The sequence below is a fragment of the Gymnoscopelus braueri genome (assembly GCF_963280865.1).
Source record: "Gymnoscopelus braueri genome assembly, chromosome: 4".
Taxonomy (NCBI): domain Eukaryota; kingdom Metazoa; phylum Chordata; class Actinopteri; order Myctophiformes; family Myctophidae; genus Gymnoscopelus; species Gymnoscopelus braueri.
In genome coordinates, this window is record NC_137605.1 from 2,158,350 (window position 1) to 2,172,237 (window position 13,888).

Consider the following 13,888-nt stretch of genomic DNA (forward strand, 5'->3'; position numbering starts at 1 on the left):
CGCCCTGGCAAACACTGGGAATGTGGGAGTTGAGGCATTCATTTTTTATTAATTTTTTAAGATGTATTTTTTGGCTTTTTATGTTCAACAGATACAGTACATATTGTGAAAATAGCAGATCTACAAGCTTGTAGATCTGCTATTTTCACAATGTCTCTTATATTATTTGATAATTTATGGCCAATGTTTGACCAGTTCTATAGTATAGTTTGTTGATTAGGTCTTAAAAAAAGTCATTACATTGTCACTTTACTGTCATCTGGGGACCCCCCAAAAATCATGTCGGGGGTCCTGACCCACAGGTTGAACCTCTGTTCTCTTCACATGCTTTGTGTTATGTCTGCTCTCTGTAGAGTCTGAGTCCTGTTCTTCCAAGGAAACACCAGCCTGTGAAGCCAGAGGAGAAGCATCTTCCTGGGGGAGCAGAGAGATGTGCCTCCTCCTCCTCCATCACCTCCTCCATCTCCTCCTCCTCCATCACCACAGAGGAGCAGCAGCCATGCTTTTTAGAGTCCTGGCCGTCGACTGAGCAGAGCAGATCTCCAAATGACATGGAGACGTTCAAACCATCTGCAGGGTCTGGAGATCTACAGGATTCTGTGCTGGCAAAGTACGCTGTCCAGTTGTTTTCTACAGCTTAGCACTGGCAGCATAACTTAATCATGTCATTGTAAACCGGTAAACGGTGCATTTATTAAACACCTTTGTCCAAAGCGCTTTGACAGTGCAGTAGTTGACTAGTGTCGTTGCGGAAATCTGAATGAGGATTGAGTCAAAAGTTTGAGACAAATAAGGCAGAGACAATTCACAGTTTTAAAAAGAATGAGTGTTTACATTTGATATCAAATGGAGTTACAAAACAATCTCAGCATCACGGCACAGAATCGCAATTGGAACCAGCCAGCTTGTACTCAAAGGACACACTGACTGATTCAGGCTTAAATACCCCACTATCAAAGGAAACCCCTTCTGTTACAGACATACCTAGCCGCCAACACCCTTTCTCCTGCAACCCAACCATAAACTAGCATAGTAACAAAAGAAATGCAAAATGGTCAGGACAGGACCCAAGGTGTCTACAACAGGGTATAGCAAATGCCATAGGGAGAAGGGGAGTGTATTCAACTCAGACATAATTGCATTAACCAGTAGTTCTTTACAAATTTTCACTAGTTTACTAAATTACTTTGACACTAGAAAGGTGCTTTATGGTGATTTATATTTGATTTATAGGTGATCTATATTTACATACCGTAATTATTTCTCAAACACAAGTTGAAATTATTTGAATGATTCTGTGGCTCCAATCACATCACTGTAGTAATCACTGATCAATGGGTTCATTGATGATGTACAGTATATGACATAACATGTAACATCCATGATCACTGTTCTATCAGGTATGTAGATAACATGTAACATCCATGATCACTGTTCCAACAGGTTTGTAGATCGTTTTCGCCACGGTCGTCCACAGAGCAGAGCGGAGCGCCAGCAGAGAGCAGAGGAACCTCAGTCCTTCTGGTGGATGAGGGACCCATCACCTTTACCCTGTAGTTCTACCCCCACGCAGAGCCCACATAAAGGTCTGTCTGTGCTTTAACTTGTAGTTTTATCATATAACAATGATTATTATGAAAACATATTTATTTTAACAAAACCATATCACTGCACCTTTTAATATGGAACATGATGTCACCACTTGTACATTGGAGAAAGTAAGCCATCTCTGCCGTGTCTCCCCTGTGTTTCTGTTGTCCCAGCTGTGCCGGACCACCACTCAGTACCGGACCACCACTCAGGGACCCCCAGTCCAGTCAGACACCATAGCAGCCCCCCCTCCCCCTGTACAGACACCCTGGAGTTCACTGCACTGGTGAGTCCACTCAGAGACGTCTTTTCAGAAAGAAACAGGGCCGGGGTGGCAAAAACTAAGTTGCTTCACTTCTAAAATAGCTAAAATAGTGGATCTACAAGCTCTCGACGCGCCGCCTGGCGACGCGTTGAGAGCTTGTAGATCCACTATTTTAGCTATTTGTTTGGGGGCGAAAAGAGAAAATGTTTGAAAATGTTCGCCTATAATGATATTCCCGAAACAGGGATGCTACGTTGAGAGTGTTTAATAAATGAATGGTTGCATTAACAATAAAATGCTTGTCTAAATGATGTGTCACATGTAAGATGGACGGCATCGATTGCATTAAATCAGATTAACCCTTTTAGACTGGGAACGCATCTGTGTTATTTCTTTTGGCTATTCAAAAATAGCAGATCTACAAGCTCATAGCGTGGCAAAAATCGTGAACATCTGTGCAAATCTTTGAATATGTATATGTTTTTAAAGTGAATATTTGTGACTCAAATCTTTGCTTCTGGGGGATTCTACAACATTTTTTTTTAATAATCAGTTGTTCTCAATCCTTTTCATGTCAAGGACCCACAAAATGATATGTATTTGGCCGCGGACCCCCATCTCAAGATATGTTGTTCCATGGACCTCCAGCAGAAGCAAAGATTTGAGTTACAAATGTTCACTTTAAAAATATATATATATTCAAGATTTGCTCACATTTTCCATGTTTTTTTCAAAAAATAGCAGATCTACAAGCTCATAGCGCTGCACTCGGTTCCGCGTTATGAGCTTGTAGATCTGCTATTTTTGAATAGCCCAAGTATAAAATAATGCTTAAAGTGGTTACACAGCTACGTTGCCGGTTTAAATGGGTTAATCTGCTAAAAAACAATGCAGAGTTGGGGACAATTGTGCATAAAATAACTGGATTTGAGGTTAAATGTGAACACTAGGGGGCGCCATCCCCTGATGAGCCAAATGATGCCCCTGAGTCCACTTCCTGCTCATACATATCCTCTCTGTCAGGTAGAAACCTTGTACGTCCACAACTGTTACTTTTCAGGAAATGTAAAAACAAATGTAGTTATTATTTAGTAGTATTATGAGTCACAAGCTCTTGTTAATACGTTTAATTGGTTCAATATTCATAAAACACACACACACACACACACACACACACACACACACACACACACACACACACACACACACACACACACACACACACACACACACACACACACACACACACACACACACTGAACCTCTTTCAACCTGGCCTAAGATCTAAGTTTTTCCAAAAATGTCTGCTATTTTGTATTCTTTGCTATTCTTGTGTGACGCTTTTATACGACAAAGTATAACATTGGCCATTAATTTATGGAAAGGAACATGAAATATAAATGGAGATTTATAGAACAATTTGGCTTGAGGATAAATAAACCAGATTGAAAATATATAAATTGTTTTGGTCCATTTCCAAAATGGCCAATTTCTTTTTGAAAAATGTCTTAATATATCAAGTCAATACTGTGTGAGGAATCAACTGGAGTTCAAATATGGATGTTCAATGGATTTCAAGTTGTTGTGAAACTATAGTTGTTTTCTATTGCAGATGGGCATTCTAGTGTGATGGGCATTTAGGCCCCTCGGCTGTATGACGTCCATAAAAAGGATGCAATTCTGCAGATTCTACTTTATACTATACATTTTCTACAGGGTACTGTAACAGAGACATTTCACTTATAAATACGGTGATTTGTTTTTAGAATGCGTTGCTGTGGTCTGTGTTGTTAGGATGTCGTTAGGATGTTATGTAAGTGTGAGTGTCTGCTGTGTAATGTCATAAAAGAGTGACACATTGTCAGGGTTTATTCTGCTCATAAATATTTACATCGTACAGTCACTGCTCTCTGTCTGCTGTGGACGTCTGTGTTTATTATAATTCTTCACAGGTCTTTTATACAACTGAACTGCATATTCTTTGCCCCAGCATGCATGGTTATTGAAGAAGAAAATAACTGCTCGACACCTTAATTAATACTGTAACCTAATTACCTCGGTATGATGTGATGTCAGGAGAACTGATGATGAGCTTATTTATATCCGTTAAGAATTCTTTGGCTATTCAAAAATAGCAGATCTACAAGCTCATAGCGCGGCACCGAGTGCCGCGCTATGAGCTTGTAGATCTGCTATTTTTTGAAAAATCGTGAAAATGTGTGCAAAACTTTGAATATATATATATATTTTTTTTAAACCGAAAATGTTTTACTCCAATATTTGCTTCTGGGGGGGGGGGGGGGGGGTCCCTGAAACAAAACATTTTGAGAATGAAAAAGTTGGGGCACCACTGATATAGCAACATACTGTTAGAATTTAGAAAGCATTTTTAGATATGTATTTGGTCGCGGACCCCCATCGCAAAATAATGTTGTTCCAGGGACCCCCCAGAAGCAAAGATTTAAGTTTACAAATGTTCGCTTCAAAAAAATATATATATTCAAAGATTTGCACAAAGTTTCACGATTTATTAAAAATAGCAGATCTACAAGCTCATAGCGTGGCACTCGGTGCCGCACTATGAGCTTGTAGATCTAAACTAAAGTGACCGGATTGAATGTGTTTACATGCATTATATAATGTTTGCAGTAAATAGAGCGTGGGGGTGATTCACCCAGTAATGTGACTGTAATGAATATTCATGTGTTCACTGTTGTTTCATTGTTTTCTGTATTGGGTCACCAGGGTCTGTCAGACTCCTCCCACGTTGACCTCGTTGACCCAGAGATCCTGCGGCTACAGGAACGGGCCAGCAGGCTGCTGCTGAGAAGGTAGGACCACCCCACCACCCACCTGAATTAAAACACGCTTAATAAACTGCTGCTGAGAAGGTAGGACCACCCCACCACCCACCTGAATTAAAACACACTTAATAAACTGCTGCTGAGAAGGTAGGACCACCCCACCACCCACCTGAATTAAAACACACTTAATAAACTGCTGCTGAGAAGGTAGGACCACCCCAACGATCCACCTGAATTAAAACACACTTAACTAACTGCTAAGAATCAGGGACCTGGTGAAACCGTCTATTTTTACCAGGTGCTCGAAGAGCGCCTGAGTCTATGAACAGTCAGACCTAATCGTCATCCTAAATATTTGCATCATGTTCGACATGTTTTCAATCATTGGCTATCCTGGCTGTCCTTCACTCCTTTAAAGCCAATGGGGACACTTCCCCGTTTTGCCTGTCCTTTAAGCCAATGGGGAGACGGCCCGTCCTCCGCAGTAACCGCCCTCCGCTCCCCTCCTTCAACACTGTAACAGTTGCAGACAGTGCAACTTGGCCTCAGGCAACAGAGTTAGCCCAAATGCTAGCGTGCTTCATTAGACCTAGTTTGGCTATTAAGTTATTGTTTGCCCATGTTCACCCTGACTTTAATCTTCGCTATTGTTGGGAAGACCCGTGTGGTGTCTAAAAATGTTGCCACCACTTATGTACAAAATTCCCTATACCCACATTTATTGTCCTAATTAATTTAGTGCAGGAGTGCTTCAGGCACCCTGTAGTTTTCTGAGGCCCCAATTTGCACTTTAGTTGAGGCTCCTGTTTGGGCACTCCCAGTAAAAGAGGACCCCAGTTGTTTACAGTTGTGCTTCCCATATGCAGCTACACACAAACATATGCACTTAAGAATGCGTTCTTGACGAAGTGAGTTTGTTTTTGTCTATATAGTGCAATATTGGTTCATGTGGTAACATGTTCATTGTATCAGAATTGATCTGTGTGTGGTTTAAAAAGTTCGTTTTTGTAACAGTATGTGCTAGCTAAAGTTCAGTGGCTAAGCTAACAACAGGGCCTATTCTGTGTGTGTGTGAGCAGGCTAAGTAGGTCTAAGCTAATGGCTTCATGGTTCATGGCTCACTGTAGTGATGTGCTATGTGCTGTATCCTAGTTTGCATAGGATATTAGTTCACTGTTTCCATTTCTGTATATTTATGTCATGATTTCCATTATTTCAGATACCATTCATCACTGTGTATGTTTGTATCTGCCAACTACTATTCTACATAAAAACCCATAAACTGCCATCGAGTGTCATCTTTGAATACATGCTCTATGACCGGAGCCCTGTGGTGGGAATAGCTTCAACCCCTATGAACATACAGTCCTCTCTTAAAAAACGACAATTTTTCACATGGTCCTTCGAACCGGATGCTCCACTCACCACAGCAAGATGACACAAGGGGACTCAACAAGGATACGTCATATGCCATCCCACCTACTCCAATACCAGGTCAACCTTCCCCACTCCTTACTGCCACCCCCAGTCCCTACCAGCACTCAGACAATAGTGCAAGGGGACGCCCAGACAACCAGCATAGCACAGATGTGGCCAATCAGTGGGCAAGCAGAGTTTGCCTCGACTGCAGACCAATACTCTATGCCAAGGTATTCCAGTGGGCAGTATAGACCAGACCCCCTAAGTCATCTCAACCAAAATATGGCATATCCTAACCCCCTAGCATACAATCAGTCACCTAGAAGCCTGCAAGATGAGGAGGAAAATCTGCAAGAGATCTCCATCATTAGCGATGCTGTATCTCCTCCACATCAGAAGCAGCGAGATCTGCCCCCCATTCATACACCGTACCACCTCTCACCGGTGGTCAGACCTAACACTTTAAACATCTCTTTTACTGCCCCCCCAAGCACAGTAAACCCTCAACAGCATGTTATGTCTGACCAGCTAGCTCAGCTGTCCATGCACCAATGGCAGAGCTCAACTACCTACAGAAGTGCCGTCCAGGCACACCCCATGTCGGCAGCCCCAGTGACGACACCTACTATTGCATCGCCACATGCCAGTCAAACCTCCCCCTCATCAGTGGCCTCTCAGCAACACCAGACGCCTGCTTCACTGCAGCACCAGACGCCTGCTTCACTGCAGCACCAGACGCCTGCTTCACTGCAGCACCAGACGCCTGCTTCACTGCAGCACCAGACGCCGGCTTCACTGCAGCACCAGACGCCTGCTTCACTGCAGCACCAGACGCCTGCTTCACTGCAGCACCAGACGCCTGCTTCACTGCAGCACCAGACGCCTGCTTCACTGCAGCACCAGACGCCTGCTTCACTGCAGCACCAGACGCCTGCTTCACTGCAGCACCAGACGCCTGCTTCACTGCAGCACCAGACGCCGGCTTCACTGCAGCACCAGACGCCTGCTTCACTGCAGCAACAGACGCCTGCTTCACTGCAGCAACAGACGCCTGCTTCACTGCAGCAACAGACGCCTGCTTCACTGCAGCACCAGACGCCTGCTTCACTGCAGCACCAGACGCCGGCTTCACTGCAGCACCAGACGCCTGCTTCACTGCAGCAACAGACGCCTGCTTCACTGCAGCAACAGACGCCTGCTTCACTGCAGCAACAGACGCCTGCTTCACTGCAGCAACAGACGCCTGCTTCACTGCAGCACCAGACGCCTGCTTCACTGCAGCACCAGACGCCGGCTTCACTGCAGCACCAGACGCCGGCTTCACTGCAGCAACAGACGCCTGCTTCACTGCAGCAACAGACGCCTGCTTCACTGCAGCAACAGACGCCTGCTTCACTGCAGCACCAGACGCCTGCTTCACTGCAGCACCAGACGCCGGCTTCACTGCAGCACCAGACGCCTGCTTCACTGGCTTCAACACAGCCAGCGTACCAGCAGCATCCAACTCTGGCTTCAACACAGCCAGCGTACCAGCAGCATCCAACGCTGGCTTCAACACAGCCAGCGTACCAGCAGCATCCAACGCTGGCTTCAACACAGCCAGCGTACCAGCAGCATCCAACGCTGGCTTCAGTACATCCAGCGTACCAGCAGCATCCAACGCTGGCCTCAACACAGCCAGCGTACCAGCAGCATCCAACGCTGGCTTCAGTACAGCCAGCGTACCAGCAGCATCCAACGCTGGCTTCAACACAGCCAGCGTACCAGCAGCATCCAACGCTGGCTTCAGTACAGCCAGCGTACCAGCAGCATCCAACGCTGGCTTCAGCACAGCCAGCGTACCAGCAGCATCCAACGCTGGCTTCAGTACAGCCAGCGTACCAGCAGCATCCAACGCTGGCCTCAACACAGCCAGCGTACCAGCAGCATCCAACGCTGGCTTCAGCACAGCCAGCGTACCAGCAGCATCCAACGCTGGCTTCAGTACAGCCAGCGTACCAGCAGCATCCAACGCTGGCCTCAACACAGCCAGCGTACCAGCAGCATCCAACGCTGGCTTCAGCACCGGCAGTGTACCAGCCGCAGCCGACGCCAGCTTCCATACAACTGTCGTATCAGCAGCACCCGATGCCCGCGGCAGCCCAGCCGTACCAGCAGCAGCTGATGCCAATTTCACTACAGCCGGCACACCATCCACAACCGACGCCAGCCTCCCAACCGGCGTACCAGCTCTATCTGACATCAGCCTCACAGCCGGCGTACCACTCTCCCACGATGCCAGCTTTATCACCGTTGTTGCACCAGCTGCACACAACCTCAGCCTCAGCGCAGCCGGTCTATCAGCAGATCCAGCCGATTGCTACAGCACAGTCGGCCAACCAGCAGCACCAGCCAGCAGCTACTGTGCAGCCAGCCTACCAGCACCAGCAGCCGGCCTACCAATACCACCAGCCGGCCTACCAGCACCACCAGCCGGCCTACCAGCACCACCAGCCGCCGGCCTACCAGCACCACCAGCCGCCAGCCTCCGCACAGCCGGCCTACCAGCACCACCAGCCGCCAGCCTCCGCACAGCCGGCCTACCAGCACCACCAGCCGCCAGCCTCCGCGCAGCCAACCTTTCAGCAGCACGAGGTTACTACCACAGCGCCACCAGTATACCAGCTGCACCCAACAACAGTTTCAGCACCACAAGTTTACCAGTCACTGTGGCCCATGGCATCCCCTTCCCAATACCAACGTCCTGATACAATGTTCAGTCAGCCTCCACCAACTGCACACGTCATCCAGGTGTACCAGCCGAGCGATCAACCCTCAGTCCAGCCAGTTCCTGTCCCAGCACTTCCAAACTTGTCAACCGACAGTGAAAGAGAGTTCGCTGACCTCAAGATGGCATTAGATCACCTTCTGAACCCTCGCAGCGAGCTATCAGAACACTACAAGTACCGAGTACTAAGCATGTAACGATTTATCGTATATCGATTTAAATCGATTCAAAGTGGTGACGATTTAAATCGATGCAATAAAATATGACATCGCGATGCAACCAGCAGAGGGCGCAATCGAGTCAGACTCCATTCCTTGTTATCCGCCTACTATTTTGTCCCCTCAGGGCCACCATAGCTGCCTCCGTGGGTCTCTTCTTCACTCACTCAACGGCAGGCTATGAACGGCAGAGTTGGGTTCACGTCCTCTCAGGCTATGAAATCTAAACAACTAGGCGATCGCACTGCATAAAGAGGGAAATGTGCGTCGCATGTAAACATGTTTATTTGATTGATGAAAAGCCCAAACTATACCGTTTACCCCCTCCCCCATCTGACAATATTGTTAGCTGTTGTTAGCCTGTCTGATTTAAACTCTGTAGGAAACATACAACTGATAGGCTTCTAATGAAAACGGCTAATTCTGGAGCGCCTCGGTGCGGCTGCCGCTGCAGAGTACAATGAATAATAATCTATATGAATAATAATAATTTAACAATTGTATCAGACTGCTGACAACGTCAAACTCCTTTCAACACTGTCTGTCAGATATATAGCGAATTACATTGATATTAATCAATTAATTTTTAATCTAATCTCATTTGGAGCAGTTTAAAACAGTTAACCTTATTACATAAATGTGTACAGAATGCTGAGAATATAGCATAGATAAAAATATACTTGTAAATCCCAAGCTTGGAACAAAGGCTAAGCCTTAATTTGTTTATTTGAAGGTTTTCTTTATAATGTATTTCATCTGGGACATATGTTTTAAAATTCATTTATTTCATAATACTTATATATTTAAAGTTATTATTTTACAGATAAAAAAGTATATGTCTTAATGTGTACCTTACAGTTAATGCATGTACCTCATGAATAATAAAAAAGGCTTAATTTCATATATTGAAAAGAGGACGAGAGAAAATACAGTTGTTAAAAAATACATGATTTTTGTAAGAGAAATAATCAAGGTTTTTCAGTAATTTGTCTCGAAAATAAATGTGCTTAAAAATCATGAAAAATCGTATCGTGAACCTCGAATCGTGATTCGAATCGTATCGTGAGTTGAGTGAATCGTTACATGCCTACCGAGTACTGTTGGAACATTTGTTATTGGACGAAGCCCGGCTGATAGCGCAGGCCTGCCGCCACTATTCCCAGCCATACACTGAAGCCATGAAAGCCTTGCAGTGTCAATATGGGCAACCGCATCAACTGGCCCAGAGTGAAATAGCCACCATCCTAAACCTGCCCGATGTTAAAGCTGGCGACTCAAAGGCATTCCAGAGTTTTGCCCTCAGCATTGATCTGCTAGTTGATATGCTGACATCACTTGAGGGCCCTCAGGGCACTGAACTGACTTGTACAGGCCACGCAGATAGGTTGCTTAGTAAACTCCCCAAACACTCCAGGGATAGCTTCATCGAGCATCTTCAGGTTAGAGGGAGACTGCAGACCAACAGCCTGAACCCCTACAACTTAAAAGACTTGTCAGAGTGGCTAAGCGTAAAGGCAGCAGCACAGCGCCTGTCCGCCAAGATGGTGCAACGTTACCATACAGAAAGTCACCAAAGCCCACAAAAGGAACATCAGCCTATTACCAGGCCAAAAGGTCAGTCTGCAACAGTCTACCATGGTGGTGAGCAGACAGAAGTCTGTGAGGATCAGCCCAGTTTGACCACCCAAGCACCAAAACGCAATGGGAAGTTCAATCGCCTTTGCATCTATTGCCGCAGTGAAGAACACTACTTGTCCCAGTGCCCTGCGATACAAAAGTGTTCACAAGAGCAGATCCTTCAGTGGGTAAAGGAGGGCAAGCGATGCTGGAAATGTGGACGTACCAATCATAAGTACCAGGAATGCACACTTAAGAAGCCCTGCGGAGAATGCGCAGAGGTGCATCTCAGGGTTCTTCACAGCATCTCCTCACAAGGCCCCACTATCCTACATGTCACGTCAGCACCTGACCAAGTCTACCTCACCAACTCCAATCCAACAGGACGAGTCTACCTGAAAATGGTGCCTGTACTGCTGCGGAACGGAGAAAGATTGCTTGAGACATACGGTATCCTTGATGATGGTGCGGAGCGGACTATCCTCCTCTCTGCTGCAGCGCAGCACCTTAACCTCCAAGGGAAAAGGGAGTCATTGGCCCTGAGGACGATCCGTCACGACATCGCTCACCTAACTGGCTCATCAGTCGACTTCCAGCTGTCTTCCATAGCTAGACCGGAAGAGCGCTACAACATTACAGGGGCATTCACTGCCAACCGTTTAGCCCTGGCTGAGCAGTCATACCCTGTGGAGGCACTACAAAAACGCTATCAACACTTGAAAGGGATCCCCCTACAGCCCTTTGAACGAGCTCAGCCGCTCATCTTGATCGGTGCCGATTACACCAGTCTAATCACTGCCAAAGAGCCAATCAGACGCGGCCCTAATGGGGGTCCGGCAGCTGTGCATACTCAGCTCGGATGGGCCCTACAGGGACCGGACGGTTTGCAGCACCAAGTGCCGACGCAACAATGCTTCCTGACGACCCTTAGTTCACCACCAGATGGTATCAACCAGTTCACCTCGTGGAAGGCATTGGTGGAGGCAACATATCAGTCCCTTCACGGGGCGGCAGCTCCAGATGGGAAACTGTCTGAGCCGGACTACAGAGAAGCGGAGGCCGTCATCCTGACGAGCTGCCAAGGAGACTGCTTCCCAGAGGATGTCAGAGCCCTTACGGATGGAAAGTCAGTACGACCCGCAACTACCACGTGCCCACTGGCCTGCAGATCAGGTCAGCAAAAGGGAAGGTAAAGGACCGCACCGACTGGCGCCAGATGTCCCGCCTCCTAAAGCTGTCGGCTATTCCCGAAGAGGACGAAGACAGCTAAATGACTAGGGGAATTTTCTTGTTTACATATTAGCCCTACTAATCTGGGGGCGGCTGTACAAAATTCCCTATACCCACATTTATTGTCCTAATTAATTTAGTGCAGGAGTGCTTCAGGCACCCTGTAGTTTTCTGAGGCCCCAATTTGCACTTTAGTTGAGGCTCCTGTTTGGGCACTCCCAGTAAAAGAGGACCCCAGTTGTTTACAGTTGTGCTTCCCATATGCAGCTACACACAAACATATGCACTTAAGAATGCGTTCTTGACGAAGTGAGTTTGTTTTTGTCTATATAGTGCAATATTGGTTCATGTGGTAACATGTTCATTGTATCAGAATTGATCTGTGTGTGGTTTAAAAAGTTCGTTTTTGTAACAGTATGTGCTAGCTAAAGTTCAGTGGCTAAGCTAACAACAGGGCCTATTCTGTGTGTGTGTGAGCAGGCTAAGTAGGTCTAAGCTAATGGCTTCATGGTTCATGGCTCACTGTAGTGATGTGCTATGTGCTGTATCCTAGTTTGCATAGGATATTAGTTCACTGTTTCCATTTCTGTATATTTATGTCATGATTTCCATTATTTCAGATACCATTCATCACTGTGTATGTTTGTATCTGCCAACTACTATTCTACATAAAAACCCATAAACTGCCATCGAGTGTCATCTTTGAATACATGCTCTATGACCGGAGCCCTGTGGTGGGAATAGCTTCAACCCCTATGAACATACAGTCCTCTCTTAAAAAACGACAATTTTTCACAACTTATATAAAAAACATTATTAGCGTCGCATATTCAATGTGGCGAGAAAAACAAGCAATCCGAAAAACAAGCAATCAGGTCTACACACAATGTTCGTCCTTCGCGTGCGAAGATGACCATCATTGTGTGTGTAGACCTGATTGCTTGTTCCTAATCTGCTGCTGATCGGGAACACGCTTCCGTGTTCAATTCCGACGCACACGACCCTCAAAACAGAGATTTTCTCACAGTGGAAAGAATATCAAAGGAGATCTGAGCAGAGGAATGGAGTTAAAACAAACAATGTTTACACATTAAAGTTTGTTTTAACTCCATTCCTCTCCTCCACTCTTTGGAGTGCTCGGATCTCCTCTTCTTTCCGTTTTGTTTTGTAACCTGTTGCCTTTAAAGGCAGCTCTCCACCGGGCCGATATCGGGCCGATATCGGGCCGACTCGGCGGCGGGAGGCGTTGGAAAGTGTCTCCTGCCGACAACCTGTTGCCATGCAGCTCTATAGCATTAGCACAACAATTACATTACGGTCATTTAGCAGATGCTTTTATCCAAAGCGACTTACAATAAGTGCATTCAACATAGGTAGGCAAGGAAACTACTAATCACCAGAAGTCTGAAGTGCATTCTCTTCTAAAACAAGCAACTAAGAGTATACCTAGTGCTAAAGTAAAAGTGCAATATATCAGCTACATAGTACCTACTTTCATAAACAGATGAGACAAATAGGAAAATCAAATGAGCAATGAGCTAAAACAAATACGTATCAAATAAACAAGATCCAATAAAACAAGAGCTCGTTCAAATAATTGACAGCAAGTAGGCAAGGGTAGTGTTTCCTGAAGAGGTGAGTTTTCAGCCTGCGGTGAAAGATGGGCAGTGACTCTGCTGTCCTGACATCAGTGTCTCTGCTGTCCTGACATCAGTGTCTCTGCTGTCATGACATCAGTGTCTCTGCTGTCCTGACATCAGTGACTCTGCTGTCATGACATCAGTGTCTCTGCTGTCCTGACATCAGTGTCTCTGCTGTCCTGACATCAGTGTCTCTGCTGTCCTGACATCAGTGACTCTGCTGTCCTGACATCAGTGACTCTGCTGTCCTGACATCAGTGTCTCTGCTGTCCTGACATCAGTGACTCTGCTGTCCTGACATCAGTGTCTCTGCTGTCCTGACATCAGTGACTCTGCTG

The 13,888-nt window shown here is 46.1% G+C and overlaps 1 protein-coding gene across 1 annotated transcript in view; it reads left to right on the forward strand.

The window, feature by feature from the left end:
• The window catches only part of proser3 (proline and serine rich 3), a 30,662-nt gene that overhangs the window by 1,972 nt on the left and 14,802 nt on the right, over window positions 1-13,888 (forward strand). The window contains exons 3-6 of the mRNA XM_080426509.1: window positions 354-610; window positions 1,444-1,586; window positions 1,764-1,876; window positions 4,601-4,686. Of these exons, the coding sequence (XP_080282635.1) occupies window positions 354-610; window positions 1,444-1,586; window positions 1,764-1,876; window positions 4,601-4,686 (599 nt within the window). The remainder of the gene's footprint in view (window positions 1-353; window positions 611-1,443; window positions 1,587-1,763; window positions 1,877-4,600; window positions 4,687-13,888) is intronic.